The sequence below is a fragment of the Mustela nivalis genome (genome assembly GCF_964662115.1).
Source record: "Mustela nivalis genome assembly, chromosome: 2".
NCBI classification, from domain to species: Eukaryota; Metazoa; Chordata; class Mammalia; order Carnivora; family Mustelidae; genus Mustela; species Mustela nivalis.
Genome location: NC_139021.1, coordinates 2,965,440 through 2,982,766, shown reverse-complemented (window position 1 = coordinate 2,982,766; position 17,327 = coordinate 2,965,440). Strand labels below are relative to the sequence as shown.

Genomic DNA, 17,327 nt, shown 5'->3' with positions numbered 1-17,327 from the left:
GCCCGCACCCAGGCAGACCCGAAGATAAGGTGACGAGGAAGGGGAGGCAAGAAGTTCTCCCGGCTTCCTCCAGCAAGCTTCGGGTACAGAAAGGTGTTGGGTATTGACCCCACGGGGCCTGTCAGTCCTTATTACCACTGTCACGACCGATTCAGCTAAATGCCAGCACGGCAAAGGAAGGCAGCTGAACTGAACTCTAATTCTACAAAATCAGTCCACAAAGGAGAAATATTTAGTAACAGTTTAAGCCAGAAAAATCAGCAAATTCTCCAAAGGCAAAAGCAGAAAAATACTGTGAATGAAAGATATATGTAAGCTCTCTGTTTTATTCGGAAAGGTAGGGCAGAGGAAGAAATGCCGCTGTAGAGGCCTGAAGTCATCTCGCCCAGCAAACGCGGTTATCGAGTGCGGAGGAGAGCAGCGGGGGGCCCGGAGGAAGGGAGGCACGTGGGCCCCAACTGTCCTTTGACACCCGCTCATCAGAACCCCTATCTCCACGGAAAGCCAAACTGTGCTTGGGGTCCTTCAGAAGTGAAGGAAAGTACGTAACGTTTCAGGCTAAATCACTGAGCTTTAGTACCAGAAGGGGAAGTGTGGTCACCTGGAGAAGGGACTTGTGTCCCTCTGCGAGCAGGCCGGCTACGGCGTGGCCCGAACAGACCACCTGCCCTGCGGAGGGTCTCATCTGCCAGGCCTGGGCGGGGGCCCAAGAATCTGGCTTCTAACAAATTTCCAGGTGACGGTGACATAGAAAGCAAGGAATTTCTGTGTCCCGGAGAAAGTCAAGTAAGGAGATCTGCCCACATATGTTACTCACACTTTCAAAAGAAACTGTGACTAATATCGGTTGGTCGGAAAGACGCCATAAAACGAATTCTCAAACAGTAAGGAACTGCAGGTTTACCAAGATGCAGCATTCATTTGCCTGCATTCCGTTAAGAGCACCCCTTTCATCCTTGGACCCCTGGGCTAGCATCAGGCGGCAGCACCAGAGAGGAAGACAGATCCACAGGGTCACCACTGCCTCCAGCACTGAGTCAGGGCATGACTTGGGAACTTAACGACGACGACATTATAGTCTCTGAGCCTGAACCACAAGAGTGTCCTTCACACACCCCCGCCCCTGACACAAAGGACACCAAACACCGGAGTTGGCCGAACGAATGCCAAGCACGGACTGCCATTCCACTGTGGCTGTGACAAAGGGGCTGGCAGCACGGAGACACCAGGAGCGGGTCGGGTACCTCTCCGAGCGTGCACAGCTCCATGATTATCCAGACGGGGTTCTCCGTGATGACGCCGATCAGCTTCACAATGTGAGGGTGGTCGAACTGCCGCATCGTCACTAGGGAGAAATAGTTGTCCAGGTTATTCTCTGACACAGCAGTAAGGAAGGGTGGCCGAGGCGCTCTCTGGAAATGAACTAGTTAAGACAGAAGTCATGGCCAGGGTCTGTCTTGTCCTGAAGATACTGGATACAGAGATCTAAGAACAGGATTAAAGACAGACTTGTTTTTGTTTTGTTTTGTTTTGTTTTGATGGAAGTACAATATGATTTTGATGAAAATGATAATACACCAATAAAGTCAATGTGACTTACTCTATGACTTATTAATTTACTGGACGGTTGGGTGGTTAATATTTCCTGAAATGGACGGTAGAAGGCATTTGTTCCATGTCCATGTAAGGAGGGACCCTAGGACTCAATCACACGACCACTGACTACTGAGCACAGGACCAGTGCTGTGCTGGGCACCGGCCTGGGCAGTGAGCACAGCAGACACGGTCCCAGCCCCGTGGAGCCTGAAGCTGAGAGAGGGCAGTACTAATTTCTAGGCCATGTTGTTTAGTTTCAAATACTTAGGAAGGAGAGAACGTGGTCCTGTGACAAAGCCTCCTGAGGAGAAACTACGCTAAATACGTGGTCAGATGAGAAGGGACAAGTGCTGTGAAAGCAGGGAGGGCGTCCCAGGCTCAGGGCAGGTGGAAAGGGCAGGACGAGGGCTTGGCAGAGAACGGCTACCCACGCATGACCCTCCCCACAGTCTCATCCGGATGCGTGAGCGGGGAGCCGCAGGGGCGGCTGTGAGGCAGGGTCAGGGCACGGGGCATGGTCCCGGCTCTCTCCCTGGTCTGTGAGCTCCCTCAGGCGGGGACCGCGTCTGTCCTGCTCATCCCGAACTCTAGGGTGGGAGGCAGCCGGGTAAGACTCCTTTCTACGTCTGCCTAGTCCCAGCGCCACATTATGCTCAGCCACATGGGTCCCGAAGGATACAGGGTCAGTGATCCGTCTGCCCTCACACCCCGAACACCATGGCTTACCTGGAGCGACGTGTGGACACGCGCCTCTACAGATACGGGTATTAATTTGCAAGGTGAGACAGTAACACGGTCGCCACAGACAAGTCAGAGTGTTACCGTTCTTACTTCCGCAGAGACCACTTGCATTTCACAGGTTAAAAAGTCACAGGAAGTTCCATAGAAATTTCTAGAAACTTACAGGCTTCTTGAAGGAATTTCTCTCTCACGCTGTCCGAAGTAGAGTTTTTACATGTTTTAATTGCAACCGCCAGCGCTGGGTTCTCCTGTGTTGGGGAAATTTCAGAATCACACACAAAAGCAAAAACAGCTTCTTTTTACGCATCAGTGGGCACATTCAGGAAAAGCTGCGTGACTGGCAACTACGCGGATTCCGGACCAGACAGAATCAGAACTGAAAATCTCAAGAGGAACACTTCAAATACTCTACAAAGTCCCCAGAAAAAATGTCCAGGCAACGTTAACATGTTGTAGGTCGTTCGTTCCTTCACTGTGCCACATTCACCTCCTGCTACCGGCCAGGCCACCTCCCAGGAGCTCAGGGTGCACACTGAACAACAGGCAGCCAAGTTCCCTGTTCTGCCCCAGGTCACCTTCCTGCTAGGAAGGGACAACACACACAAGACACCAGCTGATCACAGGGTACGTTAGTGCGTAACAGCGCTGTGGATGAGGAAGGAACGTGTCCTGATGTGCGAAGCAGAGACCAGGACAACAAAAACCAAAGGAGAGCGGAAGGGACCGCCGAGAGCTGGCCAGGGGCACAGCGGGGGTCACGGATGCTCTGGGACCTGAGGGCAGGCGTGGTGACAGGCTGGCGGCTGGGACGAGTTTGCGGCAGTGCAGGGGGGGCAGGGAGGCGTTGCACTGGCCATGAGACGTCCAGTTCAGGTTTCTGGTGAGACAAAGGTTAGCGGCAGCTCAGCTCGGACGAGGCCTAGAGGTGCATGAGAGGCAGCGGAGGCCCACAGGAGAGTGGGAGGAGAATGGGGCGGAGTTCAGGGTCAGATTCGGGCTGGAGGAGCTCCTGGAACAGACGGAGCACTCACCCGGGCACCCTGCAGCACGGAGCTCAGGGAGAGGGGAGACGCACAGTGACTAAGAGTGTGACTGGCAACGGGGAGAGAAACCAAGAAGACGCGTGGACCCGCCTGCAGAAGAAGGTGATGTTTTCTTGAACGAGTTCAAGAAATGAGGTCATTCCCGACCTCGACGGAGTACCGCCGTGCGTGGTTCTCGTTAGCGAGGCCAGGACGCTCAGCTCCGCCCGCCCCGACCTGGTCTCTGCCAGGGACACAGACTCCTCCTACTAGAGACTGTGGGGCCGCACGTCCTGTCCCGTTACGGAGGCAGGAAGGACAAGGACAGACCGGGGGAGTGAGAAGCGGGAGAACTCAGCGAAGGGACCAAGGTCTCCTCACCGTGGCTGCTACGTCCTGACTCCCTCCCTCCCCGGAGGACCCCGAGAGAGGAGGAGGTCAGATCCAGGCGCCATCAACGGGGGGTGTGAGGAGCGAGCGTCCAGCCCTGAGGCCGCAGAGGGCTGGACGCTCGAGCTGTCTTTATTCTCCACAGGTTTTGAACATTTCTGTCCTTTTTGTAAAGGTTGTGAGGCGGCCTACAGGTTGTGAGGCGGCCGGACGAGTTCCAGGTGGGTCTGAGATCCCCATTTCATAGACAGGCCGGCAGAGCCTGAGGGGTCTAGCGGCTTGCCCAAAGTCGCCTTGCTGGTAAGTGGCATGTCCCCTCTGTGACAGGGACTGGGGCAGCGTGTACGTGTGACAGGCAGCAGGGAGTGGCAGCAGCTCAGGACGGAGCTGCTGCTTATCACATGATCTGGCTCTGAAATGGTTCCCACCCCAGATTCCTGAGCCGGGATGAAGCCTGAATTTGCGAAGCTCTCTCCTCTCGAAGAGTCCTTGCTACGGTGGTGAGTCACCGTCCATGTAAAGAGCAGCCTCAGGCAGGAAGGACTGGCCTGCGAGGACAGTGGGAAGACGAGACACTGCTTCCCGCCTCCTCAGGGCAGGAACATCCCAGGGCTCAATCCCAGGGCCAGCTCGACATGAGGCCATCTCACGGAGTGCCAAGTCCTACATCTGCACTGACTTCCAAATTCTCTCTCCAGCCCTCCCGTTGTCTTTCAGCCCGGACTCTGACATCCAACCCACCCCATGTCCTATCTTGACGAGGACACAGCAAAGTTACTTTAAAGTTGATACGACCAAAACAAAACTCCAGATATCCCACTGTGATGGTTCTTTTTATGTGTCAAGTTGACTGGGCCACAGGGTGCCCAGATAATTCGGTCAAGCATATTCTGAGTGTTTCTGGATGGATTTAACGATAGTGAAGCAGGTTGCCCTCCCTAATGTGGTGGGCCGCATCTGATCAGCTGAAGGCCTGACTAGAACAAAAAGCTGATCTTCTCTTCTAAATAAGAGGGAATTTCTTCTGCCCAATTACCTTTGAGCTGGGACACTGTTTTTTCTCCACTCTTTGGACTATTCCTCCACTGGCTATGCTGGGTCCTAGGTCTTCAGGCACAGACTGGAAGCAAGAAGCCCTCAGCTCTCCTGGGCCTCCAGCTGCAGATCTGATAAAATCAGCTTCCAGGATCACATGAGCCAACTCCTAATGAGGCTGTTTTGAAGGCACCCACAGCCTTCTGTTTCCGGGGGAGCCCCCACTAATACACCCACCACCAGACGCGTTTCCTCTCCTTACCGTTTCCACCTCACTCGGGACATGGAAGTCATGCAGATGCTCAAGGTCAACAACCTACCAGTCAGTTCTGACTCCTCAGTTTCCCTTGGCTCCCACGATCCAACAATCCAGGAGCAGGACCCGGGCTCCTGCCTACAGCGTGCATCTGACAGCCCCTGCTACTGCTGTAGGCTCTCTCTGCACCCACTCTCCCTGAGGCACCTCCTGTGCCCAGGACACTTGGGAGAAAAAGCCCAGCGCCCTGCCGTGGCCCCCCGGAGGCCCCCTTCACTCAAACCTCGCACACCCAGCCTCATGTTCTATGCTCCAGCATCATTTCCTGTGGCTGCCCTTCTTGTTCTGCCTGACTGGAAAGCTCCTGCCCCAGAAATCTGCACTGAGATTCATGCTCAAACCGTCCTGTCTAAAACAGCGCCTGCCGTGTTCTCCCTGCTGCTCTGCACGACAAGCTCTGAGCACAGAACTGTCCGGGACAGGCCTCTCAGGTTATCAGTGTCCTTATTCCTCACATTTTTATCGTACATTTATCATACATTACAACATACACGATGCTGCCACTTACATCATTACTATTTTCCATCGCTGAAATGTCAGTTTCAAGACAATAGGTACCTTGTTGTCTTGTTTGCCAAAAAGGTCCCCTTACAACAGTACCGAATTCATAGCAGTTGCTCAATAAATATTCGCCGAGTTAATGAATGCTCTTAAAACCTTTCTTTTGAATGCAGATGCTATTGACAAGTCAGCTGCGGTGCACTTTAGCTAAAATTGTATTCACTTTAGATTTCACACTAATTGCACATCATACAATTCCAGAATATTAAACACTTTCAAATGAGAGAAATATAAACAGTAAAATGACTGCAACAGACGTGGGTCCCTCTCTTAGCCTGCAGGGTGCAGGACTCCAGGTGGTGATGGTGGCCCGTGCCCAGCAGGACGGTCGCTGCTAGCACAGAATGGGAACAGGAGCTACGGGATCTGTCTGTTAAATGTCTGAGCGGAGAGCCTTCTTACAGGTGCCAGCCACACAGCAAGGCTGAGATGGAACTACTTTGCTTTGAACTGTTTCAGTAACTGTTTTCCTCAACTAGATGGTGAACGTCTTTAGGACCAGGACCACGAATTCTACCTCCATCTAAATATAGGGCCAACTGGTATACTCCAGAAATGACACAAAATGTCCTTTTTAACAGGAATTCTGTATAACAACAATAGAAAGTTCTTAAGACCACAAAACCGTCATCTAGTCTGTGAATTCATACTCAAATATCGAACATGGTTTTACACAAGACAGCCAGAAGACATGCAGAGAAGTACTGCTCCCCAAGAACCCGCAGTTTCAAATGGATGCCGGACCCAAGACTCCGTGGGCAGCACAGGGACGAAAGGCCATGGCGAACAGAGCCAAGGGCCGGTCACCCATGGTGCAGCATTTGTGGCTGGACAGCAGAAGCCCGGGGGGCGCTGAGCTGCCAGAGGGGCTGGTCACAGAGAACGGAACGTTGAAGAACTCAGTTCAAAGTGAGCAAGACCAGACTAGAACCTGGGCAAAGCTGGTTTTTTGTTTTTCATTTTTTCCTAAAAGCACCTTAAAAAGAGGCAGATTCAAACATACCTGGGAATTGCTCAAGGTATGACTTTTAAAGGCGTTTATAATACAAGCAGTACGTAGGGGACAGAGAAGTCTCAAAGGTTCAAAGCAAATACCACACCGGCCTCCACTATGCCTCCATAGAAGACATGACCAGCGTCCGAATTACTAACAAGTAGCAGACATTGGAAAGGCTTTAACAAATAAATCCTGAGAAGGGTTATTCTAGGACTAATTAAGAGAAAAAGAGATTTAAAAGCAAGTTCTTAAGTCTAAGATCATAATGATGACAGAACTTGCAAGTGACCAGCAGAGGCTCAGATGGTGATAGAGATGCCCGACCACCTTGCCAGATGCAACGGCGTGTGCAAGCCTCTAGAGGATGCTGTGTCCACGGGCTCCTAGAATGAACTGCAGCCCATGCGTGGCCCACCTGACCCCACCCCTCACCTTCTGTGCCCCCCCCTCGGCAGACACTGGCCTCCCGCGGACGGCTCCCTCCCTGCTTCAGGGCTGTGCTCCGTGTCACCTATCAGAAGGCCTTCTCCAACCATCTCGCGGGGAGAGCACCCCGACCTCCTCTTCTTCCCCACGCGACATTTAGTGTATTTGTTTTTGTCTGTTCCTTTCTGTCTCAGAGAGAAGTGAAGTTCCGTGAGGGCAGAAATTGTGCCTGTTTTGTTCATTCTTATGTCCCCACCACTTTGCTGTCACTTGCTGGGTGACTGAGAAATTGTTGGTGAAATAATGACTTGAGGCTCCAGGGGCAGGTTCCTGACCATGACGTGTGCTGAGCTGCAGTCTGACTGATGACTAAAAATCCTCGAAGAACCATTCTGTGATCTGACAGAACACTGAAGGACGTAATCCGGAAAAGGGACTTAACAGGAGCCCCAAGGAATGAATAGATTCCTTTGCATGGCAAAATCAGACACCCACACGAAGAACAAAATAAACACTCACTCATGGACAGCACAGGTCAGGGAGATACTCACAAAAAAGTGTGAACCCTGGTATTTTTCTGGTGCTGGGGCTCATTCAACAAATATTTAATGAACACTACACAATGGGTATCTAAAAAAATGTCCTCTTGTATTTTCACAACTAAAATGGATTATTTTAAAGATGCATGAAATAACGCCCACTAACCCTGCCTTTATCTGTGTGGTCCTGGTAAGTCACTGAATTCTAGAGACCAGGGGGAGCTCTGAGCCCACTGTGTGCAGCTGCCCGAATTCCAAGTCAAGAAGCCACAGTCTCCTGCCTCTCAGCTGGGTGCGGCCAAGTCGCAAATTTAGCAAGTCTTCCAGTAACTTTAGATGCAGGGCTTTTTCTACTGCATTTTGCCCCAAAGAACAGAGTTAAGAGAATCAGGAAGATAATACAGAGTAAAAAAAATAATAAATAAATAAAATAATAATAATTAAAGAAGAGTTAACAGCTAGAAATCCATAAGAAATGACAGAACTGTATATTAAGTACAAAGGAAAAGGCTTTAGAAACTGAAGTTTTTAAAAAATGGAAACTCTAATTTGTTTAGTGACATGGTGACAATTATCTGTTGCTCCTGACAGAAACAAAAACCAAAAAAAGCTCTTTTAGCTCTTTGGTAACAAAAGTAATGATCACGGTGTCACTAGTGCACGTGCAGAGGATATGAAAAAGTGAAAGATATGGAACTACTGGGGAAACTGCCAAAGCAGGGGCTACATCAAAGGTCAATCCTTTGTGTTACGATAGATCTTCCTTGACCCGAGATGGAGCTCACGTCTGGATAAATGCACCGCACGCTGAAAACATCCCAAGCTGAAAGTGCGTGCGATACATCTGGGCTCCCCAACGATACAGCTGAGCCGTGCCCCCTCACAGGCGCCCGCAAGCGCTCACCTGGGCCCACAGCTGGGCAGTCATTTCACACGAAGCAAATTTTATAATGAAGCGTTGACAGCTCGTGCAGTTTGCTGAATCCTCCCCTGGGGGGGGACAAACGGAAGGGCTGTGCGGGCACAGAACGGATGTCAGTGTCTCGGTAGTGGGCCCTCGCGCTGGCGGCCGCCACCCTGCATGAGGACAGGGGCTGTGTGTACCCCTAGCCTGTGACAGGATCCAAGTTCAAAATTCCAAGTATGGTTTCTACTGCATGCAGGTCACTTCTGCACCGACATAAAGTCGAAAAACTGTGTTGAACCACCCTGAAGTGCAACCATCGTAAGTTGGGAAGAGTCCGTATGCCCTTATCAGCACCATCTGTGTACACCTGTTAAAAAAGTTTCTTGACAAAGTATGTACTATTATTTTATCTTCCTTTTTTTTAAAGTAGGCTCCACATAGGTGTGGAGCCCAGTACTGGGCTGGAACTCACAACCCTGAGATCAAGACTTGAGCTGAAACTGAGTTAGGCATTTAACCAACTAAGCAACCCAGGCACTCTGTACTATTATTTTAAAATTGTTGCTGTAATAAAACCATGATAACCAGCGTGGGCAGGGATGCAGAGAAAGGGGTGCTCTTACACGCTGCCGTTCGGGATGGAAATGCACAGCTTCTCTGGAGACAGGTCAGCAGTGAGTCAGAGTGGAAGAGTTACCATGTGACGCAGCAACTCCATGCCCAGAGCTTTCCTCACGAGAACTGAAAACTCCTCACACACGGTCCGGTACAGGAGTGCTCAGAGAGCCCTGATTTCTAGCAGCCAAGACATGGTAACAACCCAAATGACCACTGACGGACAAATGGACAAAAAATGGTTCCACCCGTCCAATCGAATGTTATCCAGCATTGAAAAGAAATGAAGTCCCAATAACACTTCAGCATGGGTGACCCCTAAAAGCACGCCGGCTGGAAGAACCTGCCACAAAGGCCACTTATCATATGAGTCCATTTATACGAAATGTCCAGAAAAGGCAAAACTACAGAAGCAGGAAACAGATGAGAGGCTGCGGGGGCTGGGGCGGAGGTGGAATGGGAGTGACTGCTCACTGATGTGGGGGCTTCTTTCTGGGGGAAAGAAAGTTCTAGAAGGACTGTGTGGTGGGTTTTACAACTCTATCAATATACTAAAAAACCACTGAGTTGTATGTTTTAAAAAAAATGAATTTTACAGTATGTGATCTATACCTCAAGAACACTATTATTAAAGAAATAATTTAAAAAATGTGTTGTTCTCTTCTGCAGGGCACTTTGGGGCAAATTAATGCTCTTTCCTTGAGGACGCAGTAGGTGGCATCAGCGGCCTCCCGCTGTTGACGCTGGTCATCTATCTATGGACTCTGTGCTATGGAACGATCACTGCGGAATCAGTTACTGAGGAGAGAGGCTGAGGGATTAAAATGAATAAACGGCAGACCCAGCCCTCTAGGAGCTCCGTGTGCCATTTTTCTGTTTCTGATACGGCACATACAGTGACACAGAGGAGGAGCTTTGTAAAAGACAGGTGTGAAGAACTAGGGACTCATGAAGACAAACGAGGGGCCACAGTCAAAAGTAGCGCAGGGTTCTGGTTGCCGCAGAGGACTTACTGGGCTCATGTAGACGCCTTGATGGACGTCTCCAAACTGGCCTTCCCCGATGCACCGTCCAAGCTCGATTCTTTCTCTCTGAATCTCATAATCCCTGGCTGCAAAACATGGCATATGTAAGTACCACATTCCCAACGCCGAGAGTACACTTGACGCTGGTTTCATTTCATTATCATCCATGAGTACAGATCGCGCTGGCGGCACGTCAGTCTATGAAAATGCTTTAAACGGAGTGGAATTCTCTTAAACGGTATCTTCAAAGGAATTATATAAACTGTTACGGCATCGCGTGAACTACCAAAACCATGTAAGTTCTATTAAAGGTAGATTTTTTTCCGTATTTTTTAATGTCAATTTAGTTTTTATCTGTCTGATAGTTTTCTAAGCAGTTTCTCCAAAGTAGTAAATTATATGCTTAAGTAATCAGTGCTATTAGTTTAGGTATTAATATATGAAAGGCTAAAAAACACAGTTATTTAAAGCAATTATTTAACAAATAACTGAGGGTTGAAAATATGGAGGCAATAGAAAAACTGTGTCATGAGAAACTTTATGTTTTTAAAAGTTTAAGAGTTTTCCACTTTCTTATGATCCTATCTATATTATTCACAGAGCTAAAAGAGTTTAAAGAGGTCGCTTCTAAAAACTAATTTCAAAATCAGGTGACTTGAAATCAAGGTTGAACATATGACATTATAAATTATAAGTATTTTACATTTTGAGAGCATTTGCCTCAAATTAATGTATTAAGTTGTTGTGATTTCATATGAATCCAATTATTTAGTAGGCTGCTGAGGCACACGGAAGTAAACACCAACTAGAAACCTCATCAATTGCTTCTAATCCAGTTAATGGCGGCAGCGACCCAGCTGCACGACCCACACCGTGCACATTCCATTAGTGCGGAACAAAACAACAGCCAAATGGTTCCAAAGTCTCTCCCTGGTTTACCAAATTATAAACCGTACAGAAAGGTCCAACCCAAATTTTAGACGGCTCTTTTCCTCTTTAAAATCAGTTTAGCTAGTAGTTCCATTGGTTTAACAGCACGAATAAACCGATGGAAAGTAGTTGAAAGATAAAAGTTAACTGAAAACTGAAACGTCCCACGTCATTCCACAGGTTGCAATTGGCAAGCAAATGCAGTTATTTTAAAGGAGTCCTGTTACCTTCATCTATTCCATAGCTTTCTGCATTGCAATCAAGGGAGAAAAAAATTGAAGACCTTGCTTAGAAATAACTAATAGCAATTAGGTTAACAACAACAAACTCGGAGAGTACATTTCAACATTTACTTTGCTAAGTATTTTAACCACAAACATCAGTTAAAAAAAAAAAAAAAGAGGACTAGACACAAGCAAACTCTGAATCTCCTTAAATTACCTCGATGTGATGCCAACAATGCTTTTCAACCTCCGGTCGCAAACTCCTGCCCTGTGACTCATTTCTGTGGGGCCTGGACCTTCACAACTCAACATGCGACAGCAAGCGCACAGGTGCAAACTCGGACAGGCTGCAGGGGTGTGTGAGTGACTAAACGGCTAACCCAAATTTCAACATTTTCCATGTTGCTGTGCAAGCCAAAATACCCAAGTTTCAGCGCTTCCTTCTGTTTCGAACCACTCTCTGATACCAGAGCTCTTACAGGGGGACACAGGGCGCCCCCGGGACAGCACAGGCCTGATGCTGGGAGCACCTCTTGAACGTGCACAGTTAATCTAAATGAGAGCATCTTTTAAAACAGTCATACAACAGGGTAAATAAAGCGCCTGGAACATGTAGTTTTCAGGTATGTCCGGCTCTACTGGAATCGAGACATCAGATGTTCAATTATTAAGGCCTCTGGGGTTGTATGCAGACTCATAACTGTGCCTCTTTTGGAGGGAGGTTTAAAATATATTTTTAAAATTTAAAAAAAGAATTTTTTTTAAATATATTTATTTATTTATTTGATAGACAGAGATCACAAGTAGGCAGAAGGCAGGCAGAGAGAGAGGGGGGAAGCAGGCTCCCCGCTGAGCAGAGAGCCCCATGCGGGGCTCGATCCCAGGATCCTGAGATCATGACCTGAGCCGAAGGCAGAGGCTTAAACCACTGAGCCACCCAGGCGCCCCTAAAAAAAGAATTTTTTTAAAAGTAAACTCTATGCCATATGTGGGGCTTGAACTCTCGACTCCAAGATCAAGGGTCACATATTCTACTGAGAGAGCCAGCCAGGCGCCCCTAAGACATTTTTTTTGTTAATGTGAATGAAGTTTCAAGTGTGTCTCCAATTGAAGATCTGGGACCACGTCAACCAACATGAGATCCGGGCTCCCGGGTTCTCCTGTCGAGAAGCCCCACAGACCAGAGAGAAGCGGAGCACGGGAATTTCCAGGCGGCGGGAAGGGCATGACCGAAGCCTCCCTCTCTGCACACCTCCCAGCCCGAGCTGTGGGGACCGTGCGCTGGAGGCAGGAAGCTCAAGGGCGGTAAAAGACAAAGTCTCCAACAAAACGCAATTCACTGACTGTGTGTATTCAAAGAAGTGAACAGACGCGTGTTTGTATTTATTTAACTTTAAATAATACAATCATCTACACAGAGGAAATTTTGTCATCAGTAAAGGCTGTATTACAGAGTCAGGAAACAAATTACGAAAACCCTGTAACTAAGCACACGTACTACAGGTATCTGAGCGTTAGGTTTCTGACCTTGGACTTGGCCAAGCCTGAAACAGAATTCTAAAGTGCACTCAGTGAACTATTAAAGATAGCTTAAAAACAATATCTAAAACCTCTAAATGTGAGATATTTAGAAGTTCAATATGGTCAAATCTGGGCGAGAACAAAATCAGAAGCCTACTTACTCGAGGGCATGGTGTAGGTGTCTTCTTCGTCTATGATCTCAGCATAATCATCCGTTTCTGCAGGAAAGGAAGCAGATATGTTGGAAGAGGGTAAATATTTGACCTCCTGGCCTTTGATAGAAAAGGCAAAATGAGCTGCCCGAATGCCGTGCTATGGGGACATACTCTCAAGACCCTATTCCTCCACTTTTGCTCACGCATGAGTCATCTATGGAAATACGGGTGACGTTATGGTGTGTCTGTTGTAACACACAGACTTGTCTCTTGGGGACACACAGTGCTGGCATGGAAGGCCCTTGTGAGAACAGAAAGACATGGAGCTTCTATGTCCAGGACTCGAAGCCCCACATCCGTTCCGACTGCAAAACTGCTTTGCACCAAGCCCGTGCTGAAACCTGCCCTGCCTCTCCTGGGGTCGCTCCAAATAGGACGAGTGCTTCAGAGACTGAAAACCTGACTTTGCTCATAACTAGACTCTACAGCAGAATCTGACGCTGGCCTCTCGGAACACAGAACTGATGGCCTGACTGCTGCGGAGAGTACGTGGGTGACAGATTTTGTTTGCTCTGGGTGGAAGCAGCCCAGGGATTATCTCCTGTCACCCTGCACTCAGACGTCTGAAGAGTTCGTGTTAATGCCAAAAGGGTGAAATCTAACCAGAAGAATGAAATGACAAGAAATGGCACGTTACAATGAGTTCCGTTTGGAGGGGAAGTCAAGGACTTGTAGTGTTTCCACTATTCCCTTTGGTAACACGGTGACTTAGAAATCCGCGTGCGAACCAGCGTGGGAAGCACATCCGAGGAGAACAGCCCTCACTTGGACTCACGGGGAGCAGGGCTGCGCCTGCTTTCCTCCTGCAGTGCGCTGCAGGTTTAAGCTGCTGGGCCGGGAAAGAAGGAGCAGTGCTTCCAGAACTATCTTTGAGGACAGCTCTTCACAGAGAGAATCTGCCCAAGCATCCACGTTAACCCCAGAAACACCGAAAGCTAAATGTTCTTCCTTCTGGGCTGCTCTTACTACTTCACTCAGGTATTAAAATTATAGAAAAGAGAGAATATATACAGGCCACATTCTTTAGGATATCAACCGTCCCACATGTTGCCATGGTAATGATTGAGATCAGACCTCATGGTTACTGGAAGAACTGAGTTCTTAATTAGAAGTGACTGAAATACGGAAAAAATTCAGCGGGCAGAATACAGTCCACGAGCCAGTTCTCGGTAAAGCATTCGGGAGTGTGAACCGTCCCCAAGTCCTACCTGGGAGGCAGATCGTCTGTCTCGTTCTCACATGCTCTAGGTAACACTGCTTGCAGGATTAAGAAAAACATTCAATCTACCCCAAACCTTACATTCTTTTGTCTCTCTCTTGCCCCCTCCTATCCTGTTCTCAGCGAACTGGCATGTCCTAGCCTCCAGCTTTGCCTCCGTGCAGGTTTAGGGAGGACCGTGGGAAATGGCCGGAATGAAGGGAGCTACTAAGTAGCTACTAAGCTACTAAGGCACTCTGAGAAAGGACGGACCCAGCAGCGGAGGGATGTGCACACGCAGCTGAGATGAGAGCAGCACACTGCACACACGTGGCGTCTACTCATGGTCTTCTCTCTCTTCTGTCAACGATGCCCTCCCTTCAGAAAGCTGACAAAGGCAGAATTTCCACAAACAACAGAGGCTACCCTCCCTGCCTTCTTTCCTACGAAGCACACACCTGTAGAAACCAAACACAGCGGGTGAGCCCGGGGCAGCGGGTGACCCTGGCCGTGACAGCTGCCAGACCCCCTGGCCCCTTCCGGCTCCCCCGCTGCCCTGGTCCCAGAGGTGCTTCACCAACCCCAGCCTGCCTCCTGGCTCTCCTGAGGACACGCCCAGATCAATCAGCAGCGCGTGGCTGTGGGGTCACTGCCCACCTGACGCAGGAGGAGGGCACGAAGCTGCCAGAGCTGTCAGAGCAGCCCCTCGCCCAGGACTTGCCATGTGTTGGAGCTCAGTTGCGCTCAGCTGATCCTGGTTTTGGCCAAAATGTCACCCAGCCAGAGACTTTGGCTCTCACTGCCCTGCCCCCATCCCCTGTCACTGTCCATCATGCTGCAGGCTTCACTTTCCTCGGTCCCCGTCACCGACCGGCTGGCGGTCTTTGGTCTCTTGTCCACTGTCTGTCCCTCTCTGGATGGAGAACCAGGGGACCAGAGCCCTTCTCTGCATGGAACACAGGGCCTGGCACAGAGAAGGGGGGGGGTCCGTGCTGGCTGAACAGAGGATGACTTCACTGCAATCACGAGGCGAGGAGACCACAGCTGAGGCAGGGACGCGGTGCGGCCTGTGCGGGGCCGAGCAGCCCGGGTGGGGTGGAGCTGCGGGGCTCAGGACAGCCTGCGCCCTCCCGCAAGGTTCCCTCACCTGTCTGTGCTGCAGCCGTGTCCTCACATGGACAATGGGAACACGTATGCGCCGTGCAGGGTTGTTATGAGGATTACAGGAGATACGTACAAAGTCGAGGTGTGGACCTGCGCAGAAGAGCTGGTCACCAAATCATGGCTCCTCGTGGTTCTGCTGCTCGTGAGGGCTCCGCGGGAGGAACCTGGCAGCGGACGGGTTCCTGCCCGTGGAGCCTCTCGGTCAGCCCTCCTGGTGTGACTGCAGTGGCTTCTGGGACAGCCTCTTTTTAGAAAAGCCTCACTCAAAATACCCACCTGAAGCAATTCTGAAGCCATAAAACAAATGGCTAATAGGTACCAGGCCAGCATGCAAAACTGATTCGGGAAAAATCAAGGTGCAGACGCTTTCATCAGTTGCACGATCACAAGCAAGCGCCTGTAATTCTCCCCCCTCGATGCTACGTGAATTCTACAGGAAACCTTTGGGGACATCAAAGCGGTCTGGGAGTGACTCAGGGTGACCTCAGGGGCACACGTACTATGGTGTAACAGGACTAGGGAATGTCTCCTGCAGCCACCAGTGCTTGTGTCCCCCAGGGGCTGGTCTTATGGAGCAGAGCCACTGTCACTGGAGGGACAGGGCCCACTACAAAAGTGTCACTGGAACCTGCAAAGCAGCTCTCGAGCTGCATTACTTGGCTGAGTTCTCCAAGAATTCTTGATCCTGATTCGGTTCTGTTTTCCTTTCCTGGTTTTTAGGATGAGAGGGTTTTACGATCCTGACAAGAGAGGTATGTGTAGACACTTTAGGGCCTGAAAAACCGGAGCCCAGCCTGAAACTGCCTGCACCCTATGATACAGGGGAAAGAGACACAACAAAAGGAAACAGCTTCCGACCCGGGCACCGATAAGGGAAGGCAGACTGGCAGAGGGATGGCGGCGATACCGGGACAACACCAGCATCAGCACCAGCGCCAGCGCCAGCACCAGCACCAGCACCAGCAGCTGTGAGCCCTTCTCCGCTGACGTGGGTCTGGTGCCGTCAGCCTGCCCCGCAGACAGGAAACTGAGCCTCCCAGGGCACCCGTGAGCCCTCGGGGCAGCACTCGGGCACAGCCTCATCCCGAGTCACCCGCCATAGCGTTTATAGGGACTCTTGTCTTCTAAGTCCTCTCTAGCCCTGATGTGGAGCTCGAACTCAACAACCCCGAGATCACAAGTCACATGCTCCACCGGCTAAGCAGCCTGGTGCCCCCGGGGACTTTTGTTCGTGAGACCGGACACCCTACGCTGTGAGACTACGAAATGTTCCTCTAGGGATATTCTGGGGGCCTCCCCCACCCCTGACGCGGCAGAGCTCTGCCCTAGGGATGTTCACGCGACGGGGGCCGGTGTCTCTGGGACACCGCTTCAGGGCACCCGGCCCGCGAACTGAGTATTTCAAAACACACTTTGAAAGTGGAGACTCCTGAAACCTCGAACGATGGGACGATCTGAAAGGCTGGGTATCACGGCATGCGGTGAAATCGGAACGGGAGGAGGACGTGTAACACGGACAGAACTGACAGCTCAGAAATTAGGACGGAAGAGGGCTGCGCTCTCCTTCTCAGAGCAAAGCAAACCGGCCGAGGCACACGGCCACGGAGACACTGGCCCAGCGGCCCGGCCACCGCGTCTCCTGCTCTGTCGCCCTGCCTGAGGCCAGAGCGCCTGCCCGTACAGCTCGCAGAAGCCCTCGCGTCCATACCTCTCGAGTGGGGCCATCTGCTCGCCCTCCCACAGAAGACGGGGAGCTGCTGTGCTTCTGCCACACCTCCTCTACTCGCCTGCCACAACATGGGGCCCCTTGCCCCAGGGGGTGCTTGAGCCCCGGCTGGGACACCTGCCATGCTGTGACCCTGCTCCCCCCCTGTCCTCCCTCAGGGAGTCGGAGTCGGCCGACCG

At 50.4% G+C, this 17,327-nt stretch overlaps 1 protein-coding gene across 49 annotated transcripts in view; it reads right to left on the bottom strand.

Annotated features, from left to right (window-relative positions):
* Positions 1-17,327, bottom strand: part of PTK2 (protein tyrosine kinase 2) — a 247,100-nt gene that overhangs the window by 56,847 nt on the left and 172,926 nt on the right. For 34 of the 49 annotated variants that reach the window (XM_082720640.1, XM_082720644.1, XM_082720642.1 and 31 more), the window contains 4 exons: positions 13,007-13,063; positions 10,159-10,256; positions 2,501-2,585; positions 1,245-1,345 (listed from right to left, as the gene is read on the bottom strand). In XM_082720640.1, coding sequence (XP_082576766.1) covers positions 1,245-1,345; positions 2,501-2,585; positions 10,159-10,256; positions 13,007-13,063 — 341 coding nt within the window. Of the gene's footprint in view, positions 1-1,244; positions 1,346-2,500; positions 2,586-10,158; positions 10,257-11,327; positions 11,349-13,006; positions 13,064-17,327 lie in introns of all 49 variants that reach the window. The other 15 variants (XM_082720679.1, XM_082720631.1, XM_082720632.1 and 12 more) reach the window with 1 other exon arrangement.